The sequence below is a fragment of the Podarcis filfolensis genome (assembly GCF_964270895.1).
Source record: "Podarcis filfolensis genome assembly, chromosome: 8".
NCBI classification, from domain to species: Eukaryota; Metazoa; Chordata; class Lepidosauria; order Squamata; family Lacertidae; genus Podarcis; species Podarcis filfolensis.
Genome location: NC_139611.1, coordinates 9210681 through 9224328, shown reverse-complemented (window position 1 = coordinate 9224328; position 13648 = coordinate 9210681). Strand labels below are relative to the sequence as shown.

General features: G+C 49.5%; 2 protein-coding genes across 51 annotated transcripts in view; one reads left to right on the top strand and one right to left on the bottom strand.

The window, feature by feature from the left end:
- Window positions 1–13648, top strand: part of FAM131C (family with sequence similarity 131 member C) — a 569848-nt gene that overhangs the window by 353239 nt on the left and 202961 nt on the right. The window lies entirely within an intron of this gene.
- EIF4G3 (eukaryotic translation initiation factor 4 gamma 3) overlaps window positions 1–13648 on the bottom strand; it is a 74853-nt gene that overhangs the window by 14233 nt on the left and 46972 nt on the right. For 25 of the 50 annotated variants that reach the window (XM_083629173.1, XM_083629184.1, XM_083629206.1 and 22 more), the window contains 7 exons: window positions 13327–13435; window positions 9274–10128; window positions 5653–5741; window positions 4515–4767; window positions 2880–3013; window positions 2223–2342; window positions 1366–1476 (listed from right to left, as the gene is read on the bottom strand). In XM_083629173.1, coding sequence (XP_083485299.1) covers window positions 1366–1476; window positions 2223–2342; window positions 2880–3013; window positions 4515–4767; window positions 5653–5741; window positions 9274–10128; window positions 13327–13435 — 1671 coding nt within the window. The remainder of the gene's footprint in view (window positions 1–1365; window positions 1477–2222; window positions 2343–2879; window positions 3014–4514; window positions 4768–5652; window positions 5742–9273; window positions 10129–13326; window positions 13436–13648) is intronic. The other 25 variants (XM_083629195.1, XM_083629219.1, XM_083629221.1 and 22 more) reach the window with 3 other exon arrangements.

Here is a 13648-nt window from a genome sequence, read left to right as displayed (position 1 = left end):
CAGCTCCAACCGGCCCACGGTGCTGCTGAGGAGACAGTGCCAACAAGAAGCCTGACTGGTGGGACAGAGCAGCAAACCACCAGCTCGCTCCTCCTGAGGTTTCACCATTCACACATGTTCTGCACTAATTAAGGCTTGCACGCAGGCACCAGCACCACATCAACTCCTTTGAGAATCCAGCCCTTGACATCCAAAGTGCAGCAAGGAGCTCCTCTATGTGCTTAAATTCTACACCAGCAGCTTGAGCTGTAGCACCTGCTACTGTAGGTCCCTTTCTACAAATCTTGGGGGAAGCAGTGATCATTATGGGATACTCTAACAGGCAGCAGGATACCTTGATTTTGGCACTTCAACAAGTGTTTCATGGACATCCCCCAGCAGGAGTCTCTGCTCAACCCAGAGCAAAGCAAAATCATTTCCCAGTCCGGGCAGGAATAAGCAGCAAAGGAGCTGTACTAAGATCACAAACTTGTGAAGTTCACGATGCCGGCCACATCAGGTCTGATGGAGACACAAGATCTTCGCTTCTGCCCCCCTGCCCCCCCATACCTCTCACTCCCAACCACCACTCCCAACCTCTCATTCCCAAACACCACCCAAGAATGTTTAATATTTTGCAGTCAGACGTAAGAGCTGCCATTTCGTGGTAGCCCTCAGCCAGCATTCACCTATCAGCACCACAATCAACAATAATTCAATCCTCTATCTCCGGCACTTTCATAATGTCCCTTGCATTCTTTTCTAGCGTTAGAAAACTGAGCCACTCAGTTAGATTAAGGCCTTCCTCCTGGGGCATCTGGGGTGGCTTTTACAGCACAGCAGCTGGCTATTTTTCTTAAGCTATTTGTACCTATTTCTACTTCACCTCACCCAAGTCCTTTTTGAAAATAAGATGCATTTTTTAAAACTTGTTACCCGATTAACTGTGCTACCAGGTACCAAGGTTAGTGAAAAGCTGTTACTTTCCAAAATGCAGAAGGGGGGGGGAAAGCTGCCATTCAGCAAGGCTGAGATGGAGCATCCACGAGCTGCTAAATGCTCCAAGCCAAAAGAAAAACGAAGACAGGCCAAGCAGGACTTACCTGGTCTCCCCCTCTACACAGGACTGCGAAGAGCAGCCCTAGGGCAGATCCAGCTCAGGCCAAAGTCCCAGTATGCCCTCTGCTGGTGCTGTCCCACCCACCACTGAAGAGACGGCAGCCTAGAGAAGAGTACAAGGCAAGGCTGGTGCCATTTCCATTACAGGCTTGTGCTCTGTGGGGTTGTTTGCTAGCTCCTCTGAAGACAGGAGGGCAGAGGAGAAGGCTTTGCAAAAAGACGCTCACAGTGAGGGAGGAAACTGGGGGCGGGGGCAGGATGGCTTACCCCTATGGTCAGGTTCCTCAGCTGTGGGTGAGATGAGACCAACAAAGGGCATGCTGGGGGCCCACACCGAGCAAGGGGCTGGAGTCCAGGTGGGGGCTGCACTTTGCAGGCCTGTAAAAAGAAAGAAAGGGGTGGGGGAGAGGAAGGTATTATCCACAGGCTGACACAGAAAGACCTGGCATGCCCAAGTAGGCGTCTGTTACAGCAGATGGGCATCACAACTTCAGAAGGTAGGTCTTTAGCTGAAATTTAACTCCCCCCCCCCCACATTTTTTGTTATTTCCCATTAAGAACCCATTAGCTGGATGGCTATTCCGCAAGCCAAGAAGCAGGTGCCACTTGCAAAGAACTTATTTCACCTGACTCCCCATAATTATTTTAAGAAGATTTCTCCTCTTTTTTTTTTGTCCCCCCCCCCAGCTCCGTATCGTCCCTGCTTGGCCTCCCCCTCCCCATTTCCAGGCCCCCACTATCCAGAAACCAAAGAGTTCAAGAAGCAAAACCTCAGCAGAATACTAAGCTGGTGGCCATGTTCCCGCCCACCTGTGTCAACAGAACCAATTGACTCCTTCAGAGGGGAAAACACTATTTTCCAGTCAAATAAGAGTCAAGGAAGCACAGGAGGAGCCTTACAGGTGATAGAAAAATGCGAGAACAAAGTAAGGGATGGGAAGGAAGACAGAATGAGGAAAGGCATAGACCAGCGGAGGGAGGAGGAAAAGGGAAGAGGAGGAAGGAAAGAGAGAAAACTGAGAAAACGTGACTGCAGAAGAGCTCCCAAACTGGGAGCTGCTCCAGATTCTGGAGGGAAAAGGCAAAAGGTCATTTCTAACTGTGGATGTAACTCTGACACTTACAGGTGTGCCCCGCCCTCCAGGGATTTGTCTTCCGAAATCAGCAAATGCTGGTGTGAAATCTGGACCCCGTGCCAATATCCGAGGATCCAAAGTTCGAAGAGGCAGTTTTGGCTGATTGATCTGTATTAGTAGAAAAATGTAAAGTTACGGGTAGCCATGCAGCAACCGTCTGCACAGACAGCAGCATTTGGTAGATACTCCCAAGTAGCCTCAAGAGCTACAGCTGAAAACAAAATGCACAGCCAATGACTCATCCTGCCCATCAAGATCCACTTCCCTTATAACTTTACCTCTGAGGGGGGTGCCTGCTAAAGCTGAGCAAACTGAGGCATGGCAGTTCAAGGCCATCTAACTACCCCACCACCAGAAAGCAAAGCTTCTTCATGTCTGTTGACAGAGAGGCAGCTCAGGGGAAGGGAACTGGGGGTTTTCTGCTTCCTGAGGCTAGAAGAATGTTTTGGGGAAGATGCATACATATCATCTAGTTTTAAACCCAGTCCAGTGGCAGCATCTCCTCTTGTGCCTTATTAAATCGGACCAGGTCTTCAAAATGTTGCAAAATCCAAGTTCTCAGTTTAAAACACTAGGCATGCCTTTCTCTCGACCTTCAGCCGCCACCACAAACTCGCTTCCTCTGCCTACACACTAGCCCCATACCTTGTCAAGGACCACATCACTGATGGGCGGCAGCCCCTCCGGCTTCTGGATGCAGGCAGGCATGAACTGGAAGTCTAAGAGGAACTCCCGGTCGTACTGCTTCTTCCCTTCGGAGTCCTGGGGCTTCCACTGCTCTGTAATGACACCACCAGCCTCAGGATGGGGCAATTCATTGCGCCATGTTTCCCCACCAAGGCCCCCTTGCTCCAATTAGAATTGTGGACATGGGGGTCTTTCTCCTTTGCCTCACCCTGTCCCCATTTTGTGGGGAAGTCACGAAATGGTCGAGGGAATGAATGCATGGCTCCATGGAAAAAGAATGTTGCACTCTGATTGTGGAGGTCTGGCTTTGCATCCATTTGGTCACATGGAGCCTTGCTTGAGCCCTTTCTTGACTGAGGGACACCCCCCCACCCCGCATCTCTTTGCACAGAAGGAAAAAAAGAAGGGTTTGATGCTGAAGGGGAAGAAGCAGGAGCAGGACAGCACCAGAACAGCCGTCCACAGGTTTTGTAGCTTTGTTCTAAAGAAGCACAGTACAAGCAGCAGCAGAACATGCAGCAGAGGGACAGTTGTGCACTCTGCTCTGTGCAGATGCACCTGGAGGCTCAGGGAGCGTAGGTTGCCCAAAGAGCTACAGGGGGTCACTTTTATCACACAGAGGGGCAATGCAGCAGAGATTTGTAGAGAAGACGGTAGTCTAGGCCCAGCAGATATTCTATAAGGAATTTATATGTTTCAGTCTTTCAAAGGGTCATTTTCAGGAATTAACCACCAATGAAGTGCTCTTTAAAGGGAGGCAAACATCTGGAGCCACAAGTTTGACATCCTGGAAACGAGAGCTCTGGCACCACATGAAAAATTAAAAGGCCTGGAAGGGAGTCGGGAGGCGTAAGTGCAGTGACGGCTGCCAGCTAGGGCCCTGGAGGTGCCAGCGTGGGCTCCACCACGTGCCCTGCTGAATCCACACAGATTCACAGTCAGAATCTCGGGGAACCAAGCAGCAAAGGCAGGTTTCCAGGCAGGAAAAGCATTGACATGGAGTGATGCCTTCTTCTCCAGAAGCCACCTCACAAGGGGCTTATTCCACCTGCAGCCAGCTACTTCTTTCAAAATACTGGCAAGTCATAGCCAACTGTCCATTTCTGGCTCATGTGTACAAGAAATAAGGCATGCCTGCCAACTGCATGAAGCAGCCCTTAAACTCCGGAGGTGGCCTGGAGATTTGAGTCAAAGAATCACCCTCTTAGTCCAGAAGCTGCATCTTACACCACACCAAGCCCTCTCCTAGGAAGGCTCCCCCCCCCTCTCTGTCAGCTTGCGCAACATTTTCCTGGTTACACAGGAACAAAGCAAGCTGCCTTACTCTGTTGATCTAGCTCAGTAACATCTACACTGACTGGCAGCAGTTCTCCTTGCCCTGGAGATGCTGCCGAGGGCTGAAGCTGGGGGCTTCTGCATGCAAAGCAGGTAACTAGGGCCCCTTTCCCATTGCTTTCTCTTACCCCTTTGCTAAGAGAAATGCTGTTTCCCCCAAAGAGGCAGAGGAGTAACAGCCCATGCCACGGAAAGGCAACACTGCTGAGGATACCCCAACTTCTAGGGTAAGATGAGCAGAGGGTGACTGGGACTTACCTGGCTTATACTGGCAGGCCGGGGTTTCACTGGGACTCTCTGCGCAGCCTGAATTCCCCTCACCTCCTTCCCCCTCGGAGATGTTCTCAGCGCCGTTGCGAATGGGCTCCCCTTCCTGCTCACCATTCTCCTCCGCAGCTTTCGCTACCTTAAGGTCAGAGTGGGAGTCCCTCCTAGGGCAAGTCTTCTGGCTCATTGCCTCTTGTTCAGATTCAAGTATCCTGTCACCTCCAGGTTCCACTTCTGCTTTAGGCTGAAACAACAAGCAAGCCCCAAATCAGCGCCCTACTCTCTGCCAAGCACTCAATAGACAAAGCTCCACTGCCTCTAATCTAAGGACTGGAAGTCGCATGTGGCCCTCCAGACTCCTCTCACTGGTCCTTGGAACTCTTCCAAGGAAATGCCCCTTTCCTTAGCTCTGCTGCTGCACACCTGGTTGGAGCCGTGAGAATACTTCTCACTTGCCTAGATAGAGTGGCGTGTAGAATCCTGCATGACTGTACAAAGGGTGGGAGTTGCATCTACTGCCCTGCCTTCTTTTTTATGCCCCTGGCCCTGCCCTCCACTGGCCCCTGGAAGGCTGCCCATGAGGGAGAAAGGCTCTCAGTCTGAAAAAGGGAAATACTGGCCAAACAGAGATTATGGATTTTTTTAAAAAAAAACACAACACCAGGCATTCTCCAGTTTCTATCATTTTGGAATAGTTTCCAAAGTACTGACGCTGCTCTGTTGCTGTAAAGCGTCCAGAACAGTCCAAATGATTTTTTAAAAATGATTTTGTTTTTCAATTGACACCCCCTCCACCAAATCAACACTTCCCCATCAGAACTGATTAAAAGCTCCACTAGCAAACAATACTGCGGCCTCTGCCAACCTGGTGCCCTCTGGATTTCCTGGACTGCCAGTCCTAGCTGGCTAATGGGAGTCTGGAGAGGAGTCTGATGAAGGTTGTAGCACTCTTAACATTTTCCTCAACTTATCCCTCTCTACAAGGGCAGTCACTCAAAATCAGAAACTAGGCAAACTTCTGGGGCTCCCTGGCTTAGTAGGTTCACCTCTAGGGCCAGAGAATCCCTTGAAACTTGGCAGCACGATGGCTCCTGAGCACCCCACCTCTCCGCCCTCCTGCCCGTCTTACCTCGGGTTCGGCCTCCACCCCCTCCTCGGCGGCCTGGCTCCGCTCTTTTGGTTTGTTCCACATCTTTGGTGCAGTTGCAGCTGTTTGGGCTACAAGATAAAGTTGGACAGGTTATTTGTCAAATCCGGAGCCTGCTTGGAACAGAACAGCCTTGAGCACGGGCTCCCTTTTTCCAGTAAACTTAAAACTATGGGGAGGGGAGAAACTTGCCTCAGCCTCACAGAAACAACCCGAAGACAAGGGGAAAGGGGTCACATTGACAGCTGACATTAGGAAAACAATTCAAGAGATTCTAGAGATGCAAATTAACCAAGAGGTGACACTTCTGCCCCTCACTGAAGTTTCTCTGACTTCCTGACAATTTACGGAAGAGTGGCCCTGGCCCTGGCTCTGTTGCCGCTTCCTTGGTCCAAGGCAAGACACAGCAATAGGCAGCTGTGGGGTGCAGTGGGGACACAAAGCTGCCTATGTAAGTCCTCTTGTATGACTCTTGGCTGAGACTTTGTAAATGAAACACTGAGAGCAACTGATTCTTGCAGTGTAATTTTAAATGCCCCTTGAAAAGATGATTCATTGTGCTTCCAACCTGGAAGAGCAGATTCCCCCATCCCAATTATCTCTTTCTCTCATGCACACCCACACCAAGTCAAAACACAGCCACAGTGCAGTTCTACACCTCCAACACCAGAGGGCAAAAGCCAACAGGGCCTATATACAGAGGTGGCTTTGGAGAACCATGAGTGCAGATTCTTCTTTGCTTAATATTGTTTCTGTTGGCAACAAGAGCAGAAATAGGTCTGAGCACCTTAAAATGTGCCAAAGGGTTAGCAGCTTGTTAACAGCATCAGCTTGGAAGAGACGGTGGACCCAGAGAGCTGTGACAAAGCACGAGGGGACAAAGAGCCTGGCCAGCTTTGACCCAAGGAAAAGAACTTAACCCTCAGTCCTGCTGTTCTTCCCCAGCGATTGCTATTTAGTGAGGATGGGGATTCTCAGAAGCCAGTTCTACTGACTGAAATGCATGGGGGTTCCTGGTCTACTCGCAGAAAACCACAGAGATTTTTGGTGGCCTGTTCTACCCACTGGTATTCAGAAGCAAGTGGCCTCTGAGCTGGAAGGAAGCACATAGCCACTGTGTCCTATTGGTGGTCTTATCCTTCTAGGAATGAGTGCAGCATTTCAGCTGGTGAAATCAGTCAGGCCCATCTCAGTAGAAAAAAAAAAACTATCTACAAAGAGCTCACCACCTACTACCTCTGGAGGCTGGTGCAAAATGTGCTCCCCACATCCTGCCCTGCTGCAGCCACAATGGGCTCAAACTCACTTCCCCCAGTTCAGAAATGGTCAGGACTTCCTACAGAAACTAGTTACTGGTGGACACACAAATGGCCTGCATAACTGTGCAACAGGCAACTTTTCACCTACTCCTCAAAACAAGCCACAAAGCAAAAGTTACCCACCCCCCCGGTGCATTAAATTGTAATAGGGTTAATTACCCTAAACCTCCCTCCTTCCTTCTAATTGCAATATTTAAGCTTGAAAGAAACAGAGGATAGCGGAGAGGAGCCTCCTTGTGCGGCGGCTTCTTTGCACGCCCGTAAATAAAGGCAATGAGGACTGATAAAGCAACACAGGATGCTTCTCAGCTGCACCTGACAGACCAACCCAAGATATTCTGGACTTTAGCAATTCAGAGCCAGCCTAAGTAGAAGTCATTAGAACTGCAGAACAGCCATTCATATGCCTGGAGTCACGGTTATTAAAACATTCCCAGATGCTTCTCTTTTTAACAATTGATGGCCATAATGCCCTCTTAAGTGATTTCTCTCTCCCCACTCCCCCCAGAGCCCCCTTCAAGTTAACTGCAGAGTTCAGTAATGAACCCAGTGCTTCCTCCCACCTAGGGAGATGCCCAGAAGACAAACGCCACTGCTTAGAAATGCTAGTGGTGAACTGTCTTAAGCACAAACTTAAGGCTTGACCGGAGCATAGCCCTGTTGCCATGTCATAATGCGATGGCAGAAGACTATGACATACTGCCCTGTCAGGCAAGGCTCAGGAGGAACCCTGGGAGGGGTGTGTGCAAGTCCAGGCCATGCCCACATGAGGCACCCCATGGCACTGGGTGAGAGGGGGGAGGAGCTACCATCTACTTCCGTCTGTGGTGGCAGCAGCCCCCATGTTTGCAGAGGAGGAAGGAATGGCATCAGACTTCAGACAATGGCAGTTGGGTGCAAAGAGCCATTTCAGAGACTGAGACCCCCAAGTCATGTCCTGGTGCTGTCAGCATCTCTGCTGGCAAGGAGGCTCCACTGCCAAACCAAGTCCTTTGCAGCACTACAGAAGCTGGCTTCCCTACTTTCCACCACTTCAGTGCATGCCCACACAGGGAGCTGCAACACAGATGAGAGGGAAAGCTTTGCGATCTTCCCCAGTTCAAGAGAGTGTTTGAGAGACGTGCTTGTGAAGGGCCCAAGTCTGAAAGGACAACAATCCAAGCACACCTTCTAAGGCACCCAAGCACCCTGGAGAGGCAGCTTCCAACTCACACAAAATATTGGTGAGAAGCAGGAAGAAGCAGGTGCTACACTGACACAAGAAAAAAAGAGGGGCTTTTCCTAGTTCCCATCTAAACCCCACACCCCATATGCTGCTGCTGCTGGCTGACTTTCCTCAAATCCTCACAAGCCACCAACATCCCATAATTGGCTTCTATGGGGGGGGGGAGAAGGAAGAAAAAGAGAAATTATTTTGGCAAAGCTGTGCAACTAGAGAAAATTAAAAGAAAACTACCTCAAACTGGGGCGATGATCTCTTTGATAAGAAATGCAATTCAAATACCATACATATTTCTCAGAGACACAGTGAAACTTCTAACATTAAAGAGGTGTTGGCAAGTAATCTCACAAATCATTTGGGAGCAACTCTGGGGACTGCTTGGGTTTCTTTTTATGCAAAAGGAAAGGGAACAGTGCAAAGGTAAAAAGCCCAATCCTAAAGATGTAGGATAAAAATAACTTAATAATGAATAACATGGGAAGTGATTCCGAGCCACAAAAGAAGGTGGGTTTTGTGAATTATTTTTTTATGAGAGAGAGAAGCAGCAAAATGCCAAGCATTTGAACCATCCCAAGTCTGCCACCCACCCACCAATGCAGCTCTCCCTAAATGGTTGTTCTGCATGCTTTCTGCTAGATAAAGCAGGAAGCATAAAAACAAACCACTTTCACAGGCCGTTTCTCGCTTTTGCTCATCACACCATAGAAGGCCTGTTCATTGTGGAGAAGGAAACAAGCCTACCCTGTCCCCATCAGTCCCTGTCTCCCCTTCAGGATTTGAAAAAAATCTAAGGAACTGGGCAAATTTCCCACCCATCCGGCCTCCTCTGGGCCTACTTAGCTGCCCTCTGAAATACACATCTCTAGATCCTTTTCCAAGTTGCAACCGAACAGGAGAAAGCACACACTCACACATGGGAGTTGAGGCAACTGATCCTATTTCCCCTGTGCAGCCAACCTCCCCCCCGCAACCCCGCAAAGCTGTCCAGGCTCTGAATAAACTGTACCACAGACTTTTAAGGAGTTGGGAGAGACCATTGTGGCCCCCTGTGAGGATACTCACCTGCTCCGGGGCCCTTCTTTGAATTCAAGCCCTGAGAGTCTGCATTGTCCTCCGGTTGTCCGTCTACCTCCACCTCTTCTTTCTCCAGATTTTCCTGGGTGTCTTCGCCAAGGGTAGTTCTTGTGGCCTCCTCTCCTTCTAAATCTCCCTGAAGAGCAGGGAGGGCACCAGGTAGTGGGAGAGGAGAAGCAGATGGTGGCGGAGGAAGAGGGCTCGTCGCTCTAACGGTAGCAGCGGCAGAAACGGGAGGAGGGCTGGGAGGAGGAGATGGAGGCAGAGACGGAACAGCAGGAAGAGCGACGGAAGCTGGAAGTGGCACACTTTCTGCCTCGTCCAGAGGTGCCTCTGGGCTCTCCAGATCCACAGCCAAGGGTCCAGCTGCCTCTGGTTGATCTGGTTCCAAGATGCCATCAGTCACTGTGACCCTTTCACTAACTCCGTTCAGTTCAGTAATTAGATTAGTACTAGCAGTCACTTGGAGGTCGTTGGGGACTATTCTAGGGGGCTCCCTGCCTATATCCGCGCTGGCGTCATCTGTTGGGGGGCAGACGGGCACTTCCATGCAGGGCGCAGCACTGTGAAGAGGTGCGGCTTCCTGTTTCGAGGAAGCAAGTTCACATCCATCCTCTGAGTCTGGTGCAAACGTTGATTTAGGAGGCAGAGGAGTGGCGGCGGCAGCAATGACCACCGCAGGGGAGGGCAAAGCCGTGAGAGGAAGCTCTGTTGAGGTCTCGGAGGAGGAGGTGGTCGGGGTCTCTGCTGTCAGGCCCATTTGATCTTTCCTCTCTCCACTAGGCTCTGGTCTGAGGGCAGGGGAAGGAGATTTTAATACTGGATCTGCTTTAGGCTTCTCTTCTGGGGGGAAAAAATGGAAGAGTTAGAAAGGGCCATTTAACTCGTCAGATCAGAATGAATTTGCATCAATTATCTACGCACTCCCACTTTCCAAGAGGAACTGCAGAAACCCCCACGCACCTCCCTGCCCAGAGTCCTCAATTCTCAGCCCAGAGGTTACTGAAGGAAGAAATGGGGATTAAGCAAGCAATGTGCTGCTCTTTTCTGTCAAGTTTGCTTGCCACCCATTCTGCAATACAAAAGGAGTCTGAGCCCCCAAACCCTAGCTGTTCTCTTTGGTGGTTCCTAATAGGGCAGTTTGGCTTCAAGGGCCACTTGCCTTGGCACTAAGAACCACCTCCTCACAGAGGAGGGGACTTTTTGGAGCCACAAAGGGCTCCCATGCGCAAGCAGTGTAGCTGTGAAAAAAGTGAACTACGGGCCCTTTTGTGGATTTCTTTGCCAAGGTTGCTTCGAAGACGCTGATTAACAACATGGATGTGTATTTACATGATAAATCAAAAGACAATGTCTCAAGTCCTGAGAACTATGTTGGAGCTCCCTCCGCCCCACAGCATTCGTTTTTTACCCTAAAGAGTCTTGTTATGTGCATGAGGGGTGGAGATGCAAGATGTACAATGGGAATCTTGGGATGCAAGCCCAATTCAGCAGCCAATGCAACGAGTGGAGCGCATGCATCGCCCCCAACCCCCACAAGCTAGGCTGAGCCTGGTGTCTCCTGTCACTACTGTCAAGGGACCAACTGAACTTCCCCCTTTGGACTCTTGGCGCCTTTCTAAACTCACAGTCAAGAGGGCCAGTCGCTATTTACAAAAAAGGTTTTGCCACTAATATCTGAAACCCAACTGTCTTGCACAAGTCAGTAAATAAGGGACTGAACACTGGAAGGCCACCTCTGCTATAGGGTCACCAAAGACAATGGCAGCAACTGAGGGGATTGGTTCAAGGGCACTGAAGCACCACTAGGAAAGAAGAGGACTAGTTTTGTGGGAGTGGCAAGGCTGAGAAATCTTCTGGCTGCCATTTTCTCAAAGCTTTTGCAGCCAGCCTCTGACTTTCAGATCAGCTATCATGAACTGACTGAATGCAACATCTTCATTTTTTATTTTTTGCCTTTGGCCAGACATAAAGCAGAATGTGGCTCACTCCCAGTAACTACAGTCTCTCACATGAGGTCTGGACGTCAAGATTTTCCAGAGGGGCTCTTCTTTCTGTCCTGTGAACACCCAAAGGACATTTGGTGGGCTCCTAATTGGGGAGCCCCTTCAGCGTCTGCTCCCAATGTCTAGCGCTCCCATATCAAGGGGAGTCTATATAATCCCTTCTGCCACCAAGAAAATACAGGTAGATCGCACCTTAGGCTGATTTCACTTTCTTGATCATACCTTACATGGATCACTGAATTTTTTAAAAAATAAAAAGGGCCAGAAGAGCAAGAAAAAAAACCCTGGAAGCCTTGTCCAAGATCTCATGAGCACCCTTGCAAGACCTTTATACAGCTTGGTGAGAATGATGAGGTGTCTTACATGGAGGGGCAGGGGCAAGGCCTGCTCAGCACTGCTTTTGGACAGGTAGGGATGGTCTTGCAGGACCATTCCAGAGGCTGTTCTAGTTTTACATGCTTTTGCCTTTGCACGTGACAGCCAGGATCATAACCCCGACGTAATGTGAGATGCACCTGTGCATTTTTATCCTGACAGGTGTTTGACCCCAGTACCTATAAATTGTTTAAATTTATTCTAGTGCCAGTGGTATTTAATTAATTCTATAGAAGTGATTTTACCTGCCTTGTTTATTGCCATTATTATTATTATCCAATGTTAACTGCCTGGGGCACCAGATGGGTTATGTATTTAAGAAATAAAGACTAAAAATTGCCCAGTCACCGTTACCTGCTCCACCCCCTGCCCAGAGTCTTACCCTAAGGTGACCCTGCATATCCCAGAAGCAGGAGTTACAACCCAAAGCCCCATTGTACAGCTGGGGGAACTCAAGAAATGTGCAAGGTGTTCAAAGACCAGGTTTAATTTCTAATCTTGACATCTACAAGCACAGACTGTTTCATGGATACATCAAGTCTCAACAAGGCTCTTAGATATATTCTAAGTTATATTGCAAAAACAGAAGTAAAGACGTGTATTTAAAGAGCATTTACTGTTGCGATGTTTTTATAACAACCAGAAAGAGAACAAGCGACAGCCCACCCATGCATAATTATAAACAGCGAAACGAATATTAAATTAACACCATCATTATTAAATTAAGAGCAACAACTATGAATGCCTGTCAGCCCAGGCAGCCCTACAAACATCCCCCCCCCCAACCAGACTCCTTCCTACTTGGCCAAGAGAGTCATAGCAGCTGCAGTGACTCAGAACCCTGCCAACAATGGCCCTAAAATGTATCATTCCCCCAATGTCTTCTCCATCAGCCACCCCACAGAATACCAACAACCTCAGCTACACCTGCCTCCCTCCTCAATGGAGAACCCTAAGGAGTGCAGCTGGGTCCCTCTAAGCACTCAGCAGAGCAGCAACTGGGCAGCCACTCCAACCTGGCAGTTGCTGCCCTCCTTCCAGGTTCAGAGTGGCTGTGCTGGGTCACAACAGAACTGGTCAGAACTGTGACCACGACTGCTCGCTGCTGCAGCCACCTACGTCAACCACCCCTGCGGAGGTGTTGGCAGCAAAGAAGCACTTGGTTCTATTGAGCATTCAGTGGGGAGCAAGTGTGAAAGGAGCTGCCCAACGGGCCAGCAGTCAAGCTGCGGGGGGTAACTGATGGCTCTAGGGTGCCAAAGAAGGGGCTTCCTTGTCACAAAGAATTTACAGCTCATTTAAGCACTAGCTTGAGACTGCCTTTGCCAACCTGGTGCCTTCCAGATGTTGTGCTCCTATCGGTGATAGGTCATTCATGACACATTTCCCCCCTAGTCTGCCTTGGCCAAAATTCAGAAAACTTGTTAACTTCATGTGTTTTTGCCCAACAGGCTGCTTGTGAAAGCGCTACAGAAACCAGCAAGGTGGGTCAATGTTATCATCACCACCAACTTGCAGATGGGAAGCTGAAAGGTGGCGCTTTCCACAAGGTCAGAAATGATTCAGTGTTCAGGCTCACAGATTCACCAGCTCTCGAGGCTCCTCACAGAGAGAGGGAGAGCACCTCTCAAAACTGGGACAAAGAGATCCGTCCACCCACCTTGCTTCAGGTCGCTTGTCACAGCGATGGGAGTGCTGGCAGCGAGGTGAGAGCTCTCCATGGCCCCGAACGCCACAGGGCTGTGCTCGGGGACCTGGCTGGGCAGCTGCTGGGATTTGAAGTACAAAAAAGGGTGATAATGAGCATGCGAACATAAAAACTAGCAACATGGAACACAAGCGAGCAAGAGGGGCAGAAAACCCAGTTGGGTTGGAAAGGGAAAAAAATCAAGAAAAGGAAGAAATAAGATATACGGTCATAAAAAAAAAAGCGCATGGGGAGGGAGGGAGAAAAGCAGCAGGAGGAGAAAGACAAATTACTA